This window comes from Nomascus leucogenys, chromosome 12 (assembly GCF_006542625.1).
Source record: "Nomascus leucogenys isolate Asia chromosome 12, Asia_NLE_v1, whole genome shotgun sequence".
Classification (NCBI taxonomy): domain Eukaryota; kingdom Metazoa; phylum Chordata; class Mammalia; order Primates; family Hylobatidae; genus Nomascus; species Nomascus leucogenys.
In genome coordinates, this window is record NC_044392.1 from 49,450,227 (window position 1) to 49,468,690 (window position 18,464).

Here is an 18,464-nt window from a genome sequence, read left to right on the forward strand (position 1 = left end):
CGTGGTGAAACCCCATCTCTATTAAAAATAAAAAAATTAGCCAGGCATGGTGGCAGGCGCCTGTAGACCCAGCTACTTGGGAGGCTGAGGCAGGATAATCGCTTGAAACCGGGAGGCAGATGTTGCAGTGAGCCAAGATTGTGCCATTGCACTCCAGCCTGGGCAACAAGAGCAAACTCTGTCTCAAAAAAAAAAAAAAAAAAAAAAAAAATCTCCTTGTAGCTATTAGGAGACTTCAGTGACTTAAATGCAAGATTGAATCCCAGTGCTGTTTGCCCTCTTTCTATCCCTGTGTCCCCTATGTATAACTATAATAAGAGACACCAGGAAAATGTTATGAGAGTATAAAACAGGGATTAAAAATAATTTGGGGGTAAAAGGAGTGGGTCATAAATACTTCCCAGGGCAGATGACATTTATACTAGGCCATGAATGATGTAAGATTTTAACAGGCATTCATGGGGGTGGGGCAGGCATTCCAGGCTTAGAGAACAATAGGAGCAAAACAAAAAAAAAATGAAAAAAAAATCCTTTTCCTGGGGGTCTAACCAAAAAAATGGATGAGATGAGTAAGAGAGGCTGGGGATAATTGCTTTATGGGATTTGGGTGTGGAACTAGAGTACAATGAAGACCAAGAACAACAGGAGCAAAAACAAGGCGGCAAAATAGTGTGTATGTGGAGAATCGCTCATGGTACATCCTGACTAAAGTGTAAAATCAGGAGCTGGGATAGACTGATGGGGCAGAAGAGCACCAGATGATCAGCCTGAAAATTAGGTCAGGGGCAAATCAGAGAGGACTTTCAATGCCATATAAGAGTTAAAGCTTTATTTCTAGGCCACAGGGAGCTCCAAAGGCTAGAAACATGACACAATCAGAGCTGTCATTTAGGCAATTTACTTTGGAACCAGTATAAAGGAACCATTTATGTAATTATTCAAGCAGGCCTTTGCTATGTGCCAGGTACAGGGCTGGGTGTTAAGGGTACAGCAATGACTTACACAGTCTGTGCTCTGAAGAACTTGAACATTAATCTGCTACAGGATGGATTTGAAGGAGGAGAGACAGGAATCTGGGAGAGCAATTGGAAAGCAAATCTGGTTGGATCTGCTTTCAAAATACATCACCTTCCCTACTATTACCACCACCCCAGCCCCTACCAGCTCTCAGCTCTCACTTGGACTTCAAGAGAAGCCTCATAACTGAGCCCATGTTCCACCCTCATCTGCCCTGTAGCAACCACATCACACCTACTCAGCACCCACGCTAGCCCTTTTAAAAATGCAGTCTCATCATGCCCCACTCCTGTGGTTTTTTCTTGTTTTTGTTGTTGTTTGTTTGTTTTTTTTGTTTGTTTTGAGGCAGTCTTGCTCTGTCGCCCAGGCTGGAGTGCGGTGGTGTGATCTCGGCTCACTGCAACCTCCACCTCCCAGGTTCAAGCGATTCTCCCGCCTCAGCCCTCTGAGTAGCTGGGATTACAGGGGTGAGCTATCACACCCGGCTAATTTTTGTATTTTTAGTAGAGATGGGGTTTCACCATGTTGGCCAGGCTGGTCTCAAACTCCTGACCTCAGGTGATCTGCCCACCTGGGCCCCCCAAAGTGTTGGGATTACAGGTGTGAACCACCACACCTGGCCTTGACTCCTGTTCTCAGCCCTCCTGTAGCTGCCTGTGATGCCGAGAATCAAATCTAGAGTCTGTGTCATGGTCAAGTGGCTCATAACATGATCCCTGCCTTCTTTTCTCACCTGATCTTCCACTGCCCCTTCAAACACCCATTGCAGCCACACTTGCTTCCTTGCTATTCCTTGAACACATCAAACCCAGTCGCACGGCTTTTGTACCTGCTATTGTAGTCACCTGGAGGGTTCTTTACCCAGTTTTCCAAATGGCTTACTCCATCTCTTCATTCGGGAGAGGTTTTTCCTAACCAGTAACCCCATACAAAAAGCTTTAGTTTTCTTTAAAGAACTTATTATCTGACACATTACATATTTATTTTCTGGGTCCCTCACCAGAATGTAAATTTAATCAAGATACAGATTATACTTTATTGACTGATATATCTGATATATCACTAGAGGCCATCACAGTGCCTAGCTCAGCTTCAGATGAGTTCTCAACAAATATTTGTTGAATGAGTGAAGGAAGCTATTGCCATAGCCCAAAAAAGCTCAGAACAAAGCAGTGGCAAGGAAGAGAAAGAATCAAGGAGATATGACGGGATCACACCCTGCTGCCTGCTTTTCCCTGACTGCCTCTTTCCAAGGAAACTAAGCTAGTGGGAGGGAGGCAATGGCAGGCAAGAGACATTTTTAAGCCCCTTGGTTATAGAGGAGACTGCAAGAGATAAATTGTTCTTTCAGTCGTGCTCCAGTGAGGTCTCCCTGTCTCCATCTGCTCACTGGTTTCTGTGCCTTTTTCGTCTCCCGTTTGGCTGAGTGCTGCCAGCATTGGTTTCCTACTTGCAGTGTTAGGTGCCTGTTTAGAAAGTCTGTTTAGTTCAAAGAGTTATTAAGCATGTGCCATATGCTAAGCATTATGATAGGTACAGAGGAGACAGGGAAAGAGAGACCTCAGCCAAGGAGCTGAAATCTAGGGTGGGACGGCAGACAAATTGGACTATTTTCCTGCAATGTAGTAAGTGCTATACAGAGGAAAGCCCAAACGAAGGGCCCTTAATCCAGATGGGGAGCAGTTAGGGAAATAGTCTTAGGAGAGGTGACACCAGAGGGTAAGGATTAGTAATGGGAAGAGGGGAACAACATGCACAAAGGCAGAGGCATGTGACAGCATACAACAAGAGTCACAGACAGTCACTCTTATAAAAGCATGAAGTGCACATTAGAGTCTTTGATGAGGTTCATTCTAGAAGTATTGGGAACATAAATTGAGGGCTTCACCCAGAAAACATTCACCTGTCCCCCATCCACTCTCACTTCCCTCCAGTGTCCTGAACACACACGTACTTCTACCAGCGGGATTTGGCTGGTGCCAAAGTGCCAAGTACATAAGGGGAAGGCAAGGAGGGTTGGTCCTAGCCCAGGAAGAACAAGTGGACTTCTTTGCTCTGAGGAGAGCTGAAGTATTGACCCTCCCTTCCCCATTAACCCATATCCAGCTGCCACCCAAGGGGAAGCTTCGGAGCCTGTGTAGCCAGCATGTGGAAAGGCTGCAGATCTTCCAGCACCTCCACCCTATTGTGGTCCAAGCGGCTTTCCCTCCACTCTACAAGGAGCTCTTCAGCACTGAAACCGAGTCACCTGTGGGGCTGTCCAAGTGACCTGGAAGAGGGACTCCTTGCCTCTCCCTATGGCCTGCTGGCCCACCTCCCTGGACCCCATTCCACCCTCAGCCTTTTCCTTTCCCATGAACCCTGGAGGGTAGTCCCCACCAGCTCTTTGGAAGTGAGCAGGTGCTGCGGCTGGCTTTCTGTCAGCAGGCTGGCCTGGCAGTGGGACAATCGCCAGAGGGTGGGGCTGGCAGAACACCATCTCCAGCCTCAGCTTTGACCTGTCTCATTTCCCATATTCCTTCACACCCAGCTTCTGGAAGGCAGGGGGTGGTTGGGATATAAGGACTTCTGGGGGACCAAGACATCCTCAAGAAAACAGGGGCATCCAGGGCTCCCTGGATGAATAGAACGCAATTCATTCAGAAGCTCAGAAGCTAAGAATAAGCCTTTGAAATACCTCATTGCATTTCCCTTTGGGCTTCGGCTGGGGGAGATGGATCAAGCTCAGAGACTGGCAGTGAGAGCCCAGAAGGACCTGTATAAAATGAATCTGGAGCTTTACATTTTCTGCCTCTGCCTTCCTCCCAGCTCAGGAAGGAAGTATTTGGGCACCCTATCCTTTACCTGGGGTCTAACCAAAACTGGATGGGATGAGGATGAAAGGCTGGAGATAATTGTTTTATGGGATTTGGGTGTGGGACTAGGGTACAATGAAGGCCAAGAGCATCTCAGATATAGAGTTAAAACTCAAACCTCTTATGTGCACTTTAAAAATAGACTTTAGGGGCTGGTACAAATCTGATCAGAGACACATATCCATACACAGGTGAAACACATACAGACTCAACAGCAATAATGCAGTTCCAGAGATACATGAACCTGACACAATCTCTCTTATCCTTGAGGCCACAGCTTGGAGGAGCCTAGAGGCCTCAGGGGAAAGTCCCAATCCTGAGGGACCCCACCCACAAACATTTCCATGGTGCTCTGGTCCACTGATCTTGGGCCTGGGGTGATCCAAACACCACCCCAGCTCCAGCTGTCTTCTACCACTAGAAGCCCCAAGAGAAGCAGGGGTCGCTGGCACTGGTCAGTCGGAAGGCAAGATCAGACCCTGGAGGACTTTCCTGGCCTGCCCGCCAGCCCTGCTCTTGTTGTGGAGAAGGAAGCAGATGTGATCACATCACCCCGTCACTGGGCACCGCTGACTCCAGCATGGAGGACACCAGGGAGCAGGGCTTGGGCCTGTTTCCCCAGCTGTGATCTTGCCCAGAACCTCTCTTGGCTTCATAAACAGCTGTGAACCCTCCCCTGAGGGATTAACAGCAATGATGGGCAGTTGTGGGGTTGGGGGGTTGGGGGTGGGATTGTGTCCTCTAAGGGGACAGGTTCATCTGAGTAAACATAAACCCCAACTTGTGCCATTCTTTATAAAATGATTTTAAAGGCAAGAGGTGTGTGTGTCAGAGGGTGCGGGAGATCCTTAAATTAGATTACCTGCATGCCTGCTCTCCAGTCTCATTCCTGGGTCAAGACTCAGGTTTCCAGCTCAGCAATCCATCAGCATTTTACAGATCCAAGCCACCCTCACCCCGACCCTGCAGTTTCTCCCCAGGTGGAGCAGTCCCTCAGTGAGGACTGTGAACGAATCCTCAGGAAGCCCCACTGTAGGAGCCTCAAACTGAGCCCCACGGGAGATGCTCTAGACTGAGAACTTCCCATAAATGATACCCACAGAGAACGTTTAGATTTAGAGGTTGCACAGAATTGCTCCACATCTGGGAGACCAAAAGACAATCCTCTGGAAGGTGGCTGGCCCAAGCTCCCCAGTGGGGGAATCAGGATGTCAGAGAGATCCTCTGGAACCTGCTGTTCTTGCTATTGCATGACCCCTCCCTGGCACCAGAGCCTCCCTCCTGGCTCCCTCCCCTGTCACTTGCCAGCCTGTAGTGGTGCTTGCTGCAGCCCTCCCTGGTTGCTTTATTTATTTATTTTGCACCAACAGGGTTGCTGCAGACTCATTCTTGCCTGGTTTAAAAAGAGAGAGAGAGAGAGGAAAAAAAAAAAAAAGGAGAAATGCTTTCTGGCTCTTTTCTCCACCTCAGTCTTGGCAGCAGCGGCTGCAGCAGCAACAGCAGCAGCAGCAGCAGCGGCAGGCGGCAGCCGGGCAGCCAGGCAGCGGGGGTTGAGGCACACAGGGAAGGTGCAGGGGCCTGAGGTGCAGCTCGAATGGGACAGGGCCCCCAGCGCTGGACAGATGCAGTGCCAAACTTGATGCCACCTTCCAGCTTCTCCGGTAAGTGCCCCCACTCTCTGTCCCAAAGATGCAGCGGTCCTTCAGAGACAGGCCAGACTAGTGTGCCCCTCAAGGCAAGAGGTTTTGGGCCCCCACCCTGCTAACAATTAATCCTGGCCCCATGGGACTTTGAGGGGGAAACTCAAACATCCCAAGTACCCCTGGGTGGAAGCGCTCCAAGGAGACCTCCCTTCCATCTCCCCAGTGCTCCCCCTTCCTCTGGAAGGGTTTTTCTTCACAACCAGTATGGATCTTCCAGAAATCTTTCCCCCAGGAACCCTCTCCCCACACAGTTCCCATTTGTCAGTCAGTTGTGCTTTAAAGAGGATACAGGATACCCAGGTTCAAAAGTGTCTCTGGACTGCCACATAAAGACAAGAAAAAGGCTCCCTACCGTTGAGGGGTGATGCCTTCAAGGGTCATGTCTTGGTGATGTCCCCACCCCACTGAAGAGACAAAAAAGTGGTTCTGACATCTCTCTTCCTGCAAAGTGGCCGGAAGCCGGTCCTGCAGCTGTGGAGGTTGGCAAGGGAAGTTTGTGATTAAATTAGCCACCTTAGAAATAAAATAGGTTGCTCCAGCTCCCTCAGCCCCTGGCCCAGCAGGCTTTGGGACTCAGGGGAAACTCACCGGAGCAGGAGGGAAAAAAGCTGGGTTACATGCTTCACTGCACTTTTGCTGAATGCAGAGCAGAGGATGGGCAGGAACTGCAGCAGTAGTGATGAAGAGCTAGCTGTCAGGTGGACTTCCCAGAACAAGCCTAGGGAGAACAAGGGAGGCTGGGCCATCTTTCCCGGGAGAGCTCCAGGCATGCCACAGAGACCTGTTAGGTCAAGATGGGGCGAGAGGAGTCTGCTCTGCAGTCTTTGCCCCACATTATTCTTTCTAATCCCCGAGCCTCACACCAGTTTTCTGCATCCTTCTGCTCTTTTGGCCTCTTTCTTTAGTTTCCCAACTAGGACAATCCTCTCAAGTGGCTGTAGGATAGCCACTAGAATGATCCTTCTAGGAGGTGGAGTGTGGGAAGGAAAGGGGAAGAAATGACCATCTCTTAAACTGCCTCTCCTAAGTTCCACATGAGAAAAAATAAGGCATGTAGTAGAAAGCTGATCCTGTAGAGCCCAGAGAGCCTGAAGCCCACAAGCCCAAAGGTGATCAGGATTGCCGCTCAGGAGAGACTCAGATGCGCTGTATCCCAGAGAGCATCCGTAGGCTTCTGCTCCTATCTCTGTAGCCATCCCTTGCCAATTCCAGTACTTCCTCTGCCTTGGGGTCCCTGTTGACATCGAACAGGGTGAGTCAAGGGCCCTCATCACCTAGAGGGCCCCTTCTCCTCTGTCACCTCAGCCACTGTAGTCACCATCTTCCTGAGGGTTCCCGGACCCTGGTACCCAGAAACTGACTATAAGTCTACAGGCTCTGCACACTGTCTGTGCCCACATACCTGCTGTGCCAGCCAACGCCCCCCTTCCTCCTCACCCTACAGAGCTCGGTCAGATGCTGTCTCTCCTCACTTATCTATGCTCCCTGGTCCACAATCTGTCTCTTGGGAATTTCTCAGGCAGCTCAGGCCAAAAGGGACATGAGCTCTCCCTCAGATCCACACACTGGACCAGAATCCAAACACCATTATGGAGGGATATGAGGGAAGCCCAAGACTGAAGACCAAGCAACAGAACTCAAAACCTGGGCATCCTTTGGGTCCCTCACACACCCCAACTTCAACTGTAGTGGAGAAGCAGTTGCCCTTGGGCTCTTGCAGGGGATTCCCAGCTTCCCAGTCAAGTGCCCCCTGCATCCTATGCCACAGCTAATGTACAGCTTGGCAGTTGTCCACACAGGCATTTTGGGGAGATTGGATCTTGTTAGTCCAGGGCTCAGGCCCTGGGCCAGGCTGGAAGAGGGCTCGGCATGGGGGTGGAGCTGAGGCCTGCATGTTTCCCAGCCTTGGGTGAGCTAGTCAAGGTGAGGACGTCTCCAGTCAGGACAGGGAACTCTGGGCCAAGGACATGATCTCCCTGAGCCTTAGGCAAAACTATGGGTACATAATGTGAAAGAATAAGCGTGAGCAGAGAGGGACAGAGCAGAGCTTGGGAAGAGCAGATATCAGGGAGAAGGGACCTGAGATACTCCTGGATCTCACAGACATCAGGAAACCCCATTACAGAAAGACTCAGTACCTCCCTGCTGTTCCCTGCCCCATTCCCATAAGCCTTTTCCCCACAGAAATCAGGCTTGGCTAGGGTTCCATGAGCCAGTAAGCACTTGGCTGGTTATCCAGGGCTGGAAGAGGGAGGAAAGCAGAGATTCCCCAAAGAGAAGCTCCAGGAAGCCCCAGGGAGGTGGCACACAAGAATTCTTCCTGGTTCTGTGCCCTACTTGTTGGCAATGCTGAGACAGATAGACCAATTTCTCTCCTCTCTAAGAAGGGCCAGGAAGTCCAGGGTCACCATCATCTGAAGCCACTTTCCAAAAAGGGTCATGTCATCATCTATTCCAGGACTGAAGAGGGAATGGATGCGGCCACAGCTCCAAAGCAAGCCTGGCCCCCATGGCCCCCGCTCCTTTTCCTCCTCCTCCTCCTACCTGCAGGGAGCGGTGGCAGCTGCCCTGCTGTGTGTGACTGCACCTCCCAGCCCCAGGCTGTGCTCTGTGGCCACAGGCAACTGGAGGCTGTACCTGGAGGACTCCCACTGGACACTGAGCTCCTGGACCTGAGTGGGAACCGCCTGTGGGGGCTCCAGCGGGGAATGCTCTCCCGCCTAAGCCTGCTCCAGGAATTGGACCTCAGCTACAACCAGCTCTCAACCCTTGAGCCCGGGGCCTTCCATGGCCTGCAAAGCCTAATCACCCTGAGGCTGCAGGGCAATCGGCTCAGAATCATGGGGCCTGGGGTCTTCTCTGGCCTCTCTGCTCTGACCCTGCTGGACCTCCGCCTCAACCAGATTGTCCTCTTCCTAGATGGAGCTTTTGGGGAGCTAGGCAGCCTCCAGAAGCTGGAGGTTGGGGACAACCACCTGGTATTTGTGGCTCCGGGGGCCTTTGCAGGGCTGGCCAAGCTGAGCACCCTCACCCTGGAGCGCTGCAACCTCAGCACAGTGCCTGGCCTAGCCCTTGCCCATCTCCCGGCACTAGTGGCCCTAAGGCTTCGAGAACTGGATATTGGGAGGCTGCCAGCTGGGGCCCTGCGGGGGCTGGGGCAGCTCAAGGAGCTGGAGATCCACCTCTGGCCATCTCTGGAGGCTCTGGACCCTGGGAGCCTGGTTGGGCTCAATCTCAGCAGCCTGGCCATCACCCGCTGCAATCTGAGCTCGGTGCCCTTCCAAGCACTGTACCACCTCAGCTTCCTCAGGGTCCTGGATCTGTCTCAGAATCCCATCTCAGCCATCCCAGCCCGAAGGCTCAGCCCCCTGGTGCGGCTCCAGGAGCTACGCCTGTCAGGGGCATGCCTCACCTCCATTGCTGCCCATGCCTTCCATGGCTTGTCTGCCTTCCACCTCCTGGATGTGGCAGATAACGCCCTTCAGACACTAGAGGAAACAGCCTTCCCTTCTCCAGAAAAACTGGTCACCCTGAGGCTGTCTGGCAACCCCCTAACCTGTGACTGCCGCCTCCTCTGGCTGCTCCGGCTCCGCCGCCGCCTGGACTTTGGCACGTCACCCCCTGCCTGTGCTGGCCCCCAGCATGTCCAGGGGAAGAGCCTGAGGGAGTTTTCAGACATCCTGCCTCCGGGGCACTTCACCTGCAAACCAGCCCTGATCCGAAAGTCGGGGCCTCGATGGGTCATTGCAGAGGAGGGCGGGCATGCGGTTTTCTCCTGCTCTGGAGACGGAGACCCAGCCCCCACTGTCTCCTGGATGAGGCCTCACGGGGCTTGGCTGGGCAGGGCTGGGAGAGTAAGGGTCCTAGAGGATGGGACACTGGAGATCCGCTCAGTGCAGCTACGGGACAGAGGGGCCTATGTCTGTGTGGTCAGCAATGTCGCTGGGAATGACTCCCTGAGGACCTGGCTGGAAGTCATCCAGGTGGAACCACCAAACGGTACACTTTCTGACCCCAACATCACCGTGCCAGGGATCCCAGGGCCTTTTTTTCTGGATAGCAGAGGTGTGGCCATGGTGCTGGCAGTCGGCTTCCTCCCCTTCCTCACCTCAGTGACCCTCTGCTTTGGCCTGATTGCCCTTTGGAGCAAGGGCAAAGGTCGGGTCAAACATCACATGACCTTTGACTTTGTGGCACCTCGGCCCTCTGGGGATAAAAACTCTGGGGGTAACCGGGTCACTGCCAAGCTCTTCTGACCTTTCCTTCCCCTGTGGGGAACCCACCAAGTCCACTTCAGATACCAAAGGGGAAGACAGAACCAAGGCTGCTTGAACCAGAACCTAGTCCCGAGCAGCACCACTCTCCCGCACCTCCCGCCTGCGTTGTGCCTCCTGCCGGAGAGTCTGCCTCCTGAGCTTTTCCGGTCTGAGAATAGCATTGTCATTTCTTCTGTGAGGGTCCCAGGGAGCTGCAGATGCAGACCCCATCGTTAGTCTAGCCCCCCCTTCGCCCCTTCCACACACAAAACAGGAAACATAATCAAAGTGCTAGTCAGCTAGTCTAACCACTACGCTTTCTTCACACACGCTTATATCCTTTAATAACCAAATGCCAACGACGGCTATAAGATTATTTCACAGGTGGGGCTGGGAAGTGCCACTTGCTCCTTGGAGTCTCTGTTTGTCAACCAGGCAGAGTCCCTTTCTTTTCTGCTCCCCACTCCAACCCTGCCCCTAGGTACAGGAATAAGAGCAAAGGAGCCTCAGGCTACAGAGAAGAGGATGGGGACAGAGTGTGGGATGGGGAGGACAGACCATACACTGCACTGTGTTTGCATGAGCCTCTACCACCTTCCTCTGTCAGCCAGATCATTAAACCTGCTGTCAAAGGGCCACAACCGCAGCAGCCAAAACTAAATGTCATCTCTGAAGTTTTCTTTACTTCAGTCTATTTCCTACCCTCATTTCTGTTATATCTCCCCGGCTCCTTCTCTTTCTGCTTGCCCATTGATTATGTGTCCCAGTGGCCTTGCCTCCATCTAACCTGCCTGACAAACAGGGTAAGGAGTGCCCCTCCCACCTTCACTTTCCTCACCCCCCTGCACCCCCACCCCCATGCCTGGAGGGATCAGCACTCCTAGACCCGGTTTCAGCCTCAATCCTTTCCCTTTCACTCCCCATCTCTGGAACTGGAGAAGGAGCGATCCTCTACCTTCCAGGGGACCCCTGCATAGAAATTCCACCTGGGACACCCAGCTGCTGCCTCTCTTTCCCATTTCTCCATGGGAGCTCCCCATCATTTTTGTGTCACAGATCCCTAGTGCCCTTGGGGAAAAGTCAGAACTCCAAGATAATGACTAACAAATGCAAGAATCCGCAGTTGTCAAAGGAGAGAGACCCAGGACACTGTAGAGACTAGGCTTGGAGGAACAGGGAGGAGGGCACAGCAGGCCGTAGTGAGAAGTGGAGGGAAGGGGGAGCAGCAGTAACTGCCTGCCTAGTTAATTTCCACCATCCTTCTGCAGCTTCCTCTGGTTCTGTGCTTAGTGCAGCCCCAGTGGGAAGCTGTCTCCGGATAGAGGTCACTGATTTACAGAGACCCCCAGATGGGGAGGTGGAGTAGGAGGTGAAACTGCTGAGTACCACTGACTGTGCTTCAAATAGAGGGCAAAGCAGAGCCCAAAAAGAAGTAGAGATGCTGGAAGCTCAAGGAACAGAGCAACAGCCTCACCATCACTGGAAGGGAGGAGTGACAGGGAGAGGAGAGGAGTGGGAGGAGGGACTGAGAAGGGAAGAATCACGTGGCCCTAGGGAGCCTTTCTGAGCAGCAGCATCTACCCAGCGTCCTTAGTTTCCTCCCACCCACCCCTACACCAAACCAGATGCAAGCATTGTGAGCTTTCTAGTTGATTCCTGCTGTTGTTGTCCTTGCTCTGAGGAGACTCCACTCATTAGAAGATTCCCAGCTCAAACTGCCTGACAGGTGAGACACTCAGAGCCACTGAGGAGGTGAAGCTGGACTTCACAGGCAGGCCGCTCTTTAGTGGGGCAGAGATAGGAATATGGGGGTAGTTAGTACCAGAGGTGAATGTGAGAACCAGGCAGACAGGAGAGTGAGGCTGGAGAAACTGACCTGCTTGAGAAACGAGTTTCCCTGAGCCTGCAATCTCCCCACCCACCATGCACACACAACTCAATCAGCATCCCAGCAACTTCCCCTTCTTTAGTGTATAATGTACCAGACAGATTTCCTGGGGCACAGCCCTCCCACCCCTTTCCATAACCTTCCACCAGCAGCTTATTAGGTTGGGACTTGGGAGTCAGACGCTGAAGGTTCTCACTCTAGTTGCCCTCTCTGCAATGCGGAAGCAGCAATGCTGTTCAGAGAAATCTTCTCTGGGAAGCCCCTGACACAGTGGGGAACAGATGACTGTCTGGCGCTGGGACATGCTGCTGCCCAAGGCCTCTGAAGTCTCAAAGTCTCCAGAGCAGAGCTACCCAACAGACACAGAATTTAAGTCACATATGTGATTTCAAATTTTCTAGTAGCTACTGCATTAAAAAATCAAAATGAAACGGATACATTTAAATACTTATTTTATTTAACCCAATATACCCAAACTATTATCATTTCAATATATTATCAATATAAAAATCAATCATAAAATGTTTAACATTTTTTCATATTAGGTCTTTAAAATCCAGTGTATATTTTACACTTACAGTACATCTCAACATCACAATTCAGTTACTAAGTTTTCACCAGAAAAATCTGTATTTCATACAGGTCACTGTTGAGAAAGTGGATTCACACATCGAAGTTTTTTCAAACATAAAACATTTTCCAATAACTGAATCGAATATCTGTCTTAAATTTTAAATTAAATAAATTTAAAATTCCATTCCTCAGCTGTACCACCTACCTTTATAAGCATTCAATAGCCACATGTGGCCAACGGCTACCATATTGGACAGCAAAGCTTCAGACATTGCAACCGGGGCATAGACTAAGGTCTCCTTGGCAGTGGTGGGTGGACGAAGTATCCCTCAAGAAACACATTTAATCTCAAGGAAATGCCTACGGAGTTAGTCTCACCACAGCCCCTTTGTCTCCTTTCACAGCTTTTCCAGAACACTTTTGAGAGCTGAAGCCCATTCAGGTAACAAGCTTACTCTGATGAGCACTTCCACAGCTTGTCCAAGCGTTAGCATGCCAGTCCCTCATCTTACCTGTTGGGAAGACTGCCCTCAGCTCAGCTGTGATGGCACAGGCTGCTGTGTGTGTGCTGATGAGTGTGCAAATGCAGCCAAGGACATGAGTGGGTGGTGTGTGTGCAGAAGTTTTGTGGACCATGTGCAGGGATGTATGGTACCACATCATGGGGACAATCTAATGGAGGCACTGCCCAGGGTGGGACAGCAGTTCAAAGAGAAGAAAATAACATTTATTGAGGACCTATTCTCTGTCAGTGGCTTTATATATATTTTTTTATTTAATCCTTACATCAACCCTACAAAGTAGGGAGGCATCTTAGCTGATGAAACTAAAGGTCAAATAGAGTAAGTGCTCAAGTGCGCAGAGCTAGTTAGTAAATAGTAACTAGCTATTTGAGCTCATGGCAGTCTGATTGAAAACTCCCCCTTTCCACCACACTGCCATCCTCACTGCCACACCCTCACGGGTCTCTCTCCCAGGGCCTTTCAGTCGCAGGACATGACCTGTAAGAAAGGGGAAATCTTCCAACCCAACCACTCTGAACTTTCATGGGGGACTGGGCCAAGTTATTGGTCCTTACCTTCTTCATTAACTCTAATGCACCTGATTCAGGAGGTTGGGGTTTTTCTTTGTTTTTACTCTCTCTTCTCAGTCCCCTCTCCCAATGTCCTTACAGCCTCTGCCTCAGGGACTGGTAGAAAGGAGCAGAAATTCCAGGGAGTAAATGGACTGCAGTGAAATGCCTGGCTTCCAGCAAAGGATTCTCTGAAATGGAGGCTTCAGATTTCCTAGTTCTTTTCTGGGTTCTAACCTCAACAACCTCCTAGGTTAGAGAGAGGTTGCACAGATTGGCGGAACAATCTGTGAGCTATTTCAGATTGGAGAAGAATTTGACTCTGCCTACCTTCTGCCCACCCCTGCTTGACAGAACCCTTCTGAGGACATTCCATCCTGCCCTCCTTCTACCCCTCTCTCTTCCATCTCAGACATGGTCTTACCTGAGCTGAGAGAGAACTCTGGACCCAAAGATACTGTGGCACCATCTCAGCACTTCACATTTCCGTCCCCGATACAATCTTTCTCTATTTCTGACTTCTATTTCCTGTCCTGATTCAGGAGATGAGAGCCCAGCTAAGCAATGATCCTCAACTTTTTTGAGTCACAGACCCCTCTGAGAATTCCTGATGCAAGCTATGAACAAAAATGTTTGTAAATTATCCAGTTATTCTGAAGCCATCACAGACTCCATAGAATATAGGTTAAAAATTCTGCTATAAGAAGCCACAGGTTGCAGCGGAAACTCTGAGGCCTCAGGCCACCTTTGCTCCCCAGGGTCCATTAGAGGCAAAGAGACAAGGCTGAGAAGGACTACTGTTCAAAGTGGATGTCAGCACAGGTAAGAGCAGGTATTTCAATGGGCCCAGCAAGAAAACACACAAAAATGCTCCATCATTCTCTCCTCCCCTGTCCCCTTCTCCCACCAGCACCCATCTGAGGGACAGGCAAGAGACTTTGGGTGGAACTCTTGCTGTAAGAAGTCAGTATGGTGGTGACTCAGGCTGGAGAGTATCTGAAAACAGGGACTCCTGGGTCCTGTTCCTCCAAATTGCTTCGTAAGGGGAATTAAGTAGGAAGATAGAGCTGGGTGGTGGTGGTCAGAGAGGCTGAGGAGAATTCTTTCCTAGGGCATCTGCCACAATTCAATCTGGTCTAAAGATTGAATAGTAGCACCAGTATAAGTGAGGACACTAAGGCTCATGCTCCCAGTCGCTGGTTTCTGGTGAAGAGGCTTAAGTGGGGAGGAGGGGTGACTCCTACGATGGGCAACAGGAGAGATGAGTGCTGTTTTTCAGACTCAGACAGCTGAACAGCACTTGAATGAATCATTCGTATGTTGTACAGGGAGGGAACTCTGTGGGCAGCCAAGGCTCTGGAGCCAGGCTCCTTGTATTTGAGAGCCCCTCACTGCCCAGATCCCTAGCTAAGATCTACTTTCCTGCTTCAGTTTACTAAAGGGAACACCTGCTCACTGAACCCTCTGGGCAACCCAGACCTTATCTTAACTCACTCCACCTAATGCCTCCCACAGCCTGCTCAGAACACCCTTCAGGAAAACAGAATAGACTCTCAGGACTGGAGATGTTCACTCAATCCCAGCATCTCACAATTCAATCTTTCAATCCTGATTTGGGATCTGAGAGGAGAAATGAGATGACAAATCCCAAATGTACAGTGACTTGAGGGTGAGTTTGGCATCAGCTCACTCGAAGTTATTTCTTCTGCTCCCCAACCTCCCTACCCAGCAAGTTAGAATTCAATCTGATTTTAAAATAAGATCAAATAAATCTTATTTTAAAATAAGATCGTGGTGGCTCACACCTGTAATCCCAGCACTTTGGGATGCTGAGGCAGGTGGATCACCTGAGATCAGGAGTTCAAGATCAGCCTGGGCAACATGGTGAGACCCCATCTCTACTAAAAATACAAAAATTAGCTGGGTGTGGTGGTGTGCACCTATAATCCCAGCTACTCGGGAGGCTGAGGCAGGAAGATCACTTGAACCCTGGAGGGAGAGGTTGCAGTGAGCCAAGATCGTGCCACTGCACTCCAGCCTGGATGATAGAGTGAGACTCCGTCTCAAAAAAAAAAAAAAAAAAAAAAAAAAAGAAATTCCGGGAAAAGTGATGCCACCTGGCTTTTCACTGCTCTGATTAAGAAATTCCTCCTGTGAGGCTGAGCACACTGACTCACTCCTGTAATCCCAGCACTTTGGGAGGCTAAGGCAGGCGGATGCCTTGAGCCCAGGAGCTGGAGACCAGCCTGGGCAACATGGTGAAACCCCATCTCTGCTAAAAAGACAAAAACTAGCCAGGTGTGGTGGTGCATGTCTGTAGTCTCAGCTACTTGGGAGGATGAGGCAGGAGGATCGCTTGAGCCTGGGAGGTGGAGGTTGCAGTGAGTAGAGATCATGCCATTGCCTCAAGCCTGGGCAACAGAGCAAGACTCTGTCTTAAAAAAGAAATAAATTCCTCTTGTGGTTTAACTATAAAGTGTAACCCCCTTTTTGGACTTCATTTCCTCTTTTTTGCCCATCCCACCTTCACTGGAGCTAGAAGAAGATGGACCCATAAAGTAGGTCTGTATTTTTATAGCAACACTGGACACATTCTTCCTTGGATTTGAGCTACCATTTTACCTTTTTTAAAGTAAAAATAGCTATAGCAATCAAGGCACTCAAATACCTAGGAATAATTTTAATAAGAAGTATGTAAATTCTACATAATGAAAACTAAAATTCTATTGATGGGGCACCAATGACTTGAATGTATAGGAAGATTCTTATCATACATTCTCCTTTAGATAATCTAAAAATATGTGATTCGAGTCAAAATAACAGTAACAGAAAAGTAAATTATTGTTCAATATAGCCTCACAATATTATACTACACAGTAGTCAGAATGAAGGGACTAAAACTATACACAATATGGCTGAATCTCACAGAAATAATTTGAACAAAGGAAGCCAGACACAAAAGAGTACATACTCTGTGATTTTCTTTATATAAAAAGCAAGAACAGGCAAAATTAGTTTATGGTATCAGGAGTCAGAAGAGTGGTTGTCCTTGAGAAGAGCAGCGACTGTGAGGGAACACACAAGTGGCTTCTGGGGCACTAGCAATGTTCTGTTTCTTGATCTGCTGCTGGTTACACAAATGTATTCCATTTGTGAAAATTCATCAAGATATATACTTGTCATTTGTGCATTTTTCTGCATGTATATAAGTTAATTTTTTAAATTGTGATAAAAAACATAATGTACACAATTTTAAAAATTTTTAGGCTGGGCGCAGTTGCTCATGCCTGTAATCCCAGCACTTTGGGAGGCCGAGGCGGGCGGATCACCAGGTCAGGAGATCGAGACCATCCTGGCTAACACGGTGAAACCCCATCTTTACTAAAAATACAAAAAATTAGCCAGGTGTGGTGGCAGGCACCTGTAGTCCCAGCTACTCAGGAGGTTAAGGCAGGCAAATCGCTTGAACCGGGGAGTTGGAGGTTGCAGTGAGCCAAGATTGCACCACTGCACTCCAGCCTGGGTGACAGAGTGAGACTCCGTCTGAAAAAAAAAAAAAAAAAAAAATTTAATGATCAATGGAACAAAATGAAAAAAATCCAGAAATAGACCCAAATACATATGGCAATGTGGTATTATAAAGGTAGCATTCAAAAACAATGGAGAAAACATGGGTTCTTCAATAAGAAGGATTTGAATAAAACAAAACAAAGTTGGATCTCTATCTCACACCTTTACACCAAAATAAATTCCAGGTGAATCAAATATTTACATATACAAAGACACTATCAAAGTACTTTTTAAAAAACATAGGAGCTTTAAGAATAATCTTAAGTAGTGGGAGACTTTACTAAAAATTATATGAAACACAGAAGTCGGCCAGGCGCAGTGGCTCACGCCTCTAATCCCAATATTTTGGGAGGCTAAGGCAGGTGGATCACATGAGGCCAGGAGTTTGAGACCAGTCTGGCCAACATAGCAAAACTCCGAGTCTACTAAAAATACAAAAATTACCCAGGTGTGGCGGTACATGCCTGTAATCCCAACTACTCAGGAGGCTGAGGCACGAGAGTCTCTTGAACCTGGGAAGCAGAGATTACAGTGGCCAAGATAATGCCACTGCACTCCAGCCTGGGCGACAGAATGAGACTCTGTCTCAAAAAAAGAAAGAAAGAAACCCAGAAATTAGCAAAGAAAATATTGATAAACTCAATTACGTAAAAATTTTTAAAATTTGCAAAGAATAACCATAAACAGGCTGAGGGCAATGGCTCAGGCCTGTAATCCTAGCACTTTGGGAGGCTGAGGCAGGCTGATCACCTGAGGTCAGAAGTTGGAGACCAGCCTCAAAATATACAATATACATAGAACAAACTTGGAAAGGGGAAAATACTTGTTATATGTATAAACAACATACATAGAACAAACTGGGAAAAGGGACATACTTTTTTTGTTTTTTTGGAGACGGGGTCTCGCTCTGTTGCCCAGGCTGGAGTGCAGTGGCAACCTCGGCTCACTGCAACCACCGCTTCCCCAGTTCAAGCGATTCTCCTGCCTCAGTCTCCCAAGTAGCTGGGATTACAGGCGCTTGCCACCACAACTGGCTAATTTTTGTATTTTTAGTAAAGATGGGGTTTCAGCATGTTGGCCAGGCTGGTCTCAAACTCCTGACCTCAGGTGATCAGCCCGCCTCAGCCTCCCAAAGTCCTGGGATTACAGGCGTGAGCCACCACACCTGGCTGGGAAAATATTTTTAACTTATATACAAACAGCAAGTATTAAGAAATGACCCTATAACCAATAAAAATATGAACAGAATTTACAAAAAAATTGTCATTTAAATATATTAAAAGATGCTCAACTTTACTTATAAGAGCAATGAAATTTTATCTTGCAATGAGATAGCATTTACACTACCAGATTGTCAAAAGTCAGAAAGTTTAACAGCACCAGTGTGCCATCAAACAGGTTCTTTTCATACATTGCTGACGGGAGACAAAATTGGTAAAATTTCCAGGGAAGGCAATTTGGTAATACTAACTAAAATCATTTTCAAAAATTGCTGTTGGGATGAAAATTATAAAAATCTTTGTGGAAGGA

At 49.0% G+C, this 18,464-nt stretch overlaps 2 protein-coding genes across 4 annotated transcripts in view; both read left to right on the plus strand.

Annotated features, from left to right (window-relative positions):
- RORC (RAR related orphan receptor C) overlaps positions 1–5,427 on the plus strand; it is a 27,084-nt gene extending 21,657 nt beyond the window's left edge. Inside the window, exon 11 of one of the 2 annotated variants that reach the window (XM_030824515.1) lies at positions 5,343–5,427. In XM_030824515.1, the coding sequence (XP_030680375.1) occupies positions 5,343–5,426 (84 nt within the window). In that variant the 3' untranslated portion in view covers position 5,427. Of the gene's footprint in view, positions 1–3,123; positions 4,689–5,342 lie in introns of those variants that run through there. The other variant, XM_030824514.1, reaches the window with a different exon arrangement.
- LINGO4 (leucine rich repeat and Ig domain containing 4) lies at positions 3,302–10,492 on the plus strand. Of its 2 annotated transcripts, none has more exons than XM_003259253.4 (2): positions 3,302–5,533; positions 8,034–10,492. In XM_003259253.4, exon 2 carries the CDS (start codon positions 8,047–8,049, stop codon positions 9,829–9,831), a length of 1,785 nt encoding a protein of 594 aa, XP_003259301.1. In that variant the 5' UTR covers positions 3,302–5,533; positions 8,034–8,046; the 3' UTR covers positions 9,832–10,492. The 2 variants fall into 2 exon arrangements, with proteins under 2 accessions (XP_003259301.1, XP_030680373.1); XM_030824513.1 differs by having other exon boundaries at positions 5,133–5,533; positions 8,126–10,492.
- The last annotated feature ends 7,972 nt before the right edge of the window (positions 10,493–18,464 follow it).

Coding starts and splice junctions, on each gene's coding strand:
- LINGO4 (XM_003259253.4), top strand. CDS start 8,047: ATGGATGCGGCCACAGCTCCAAAGCAAGCCTGGCCCCCATGGCCCCCG.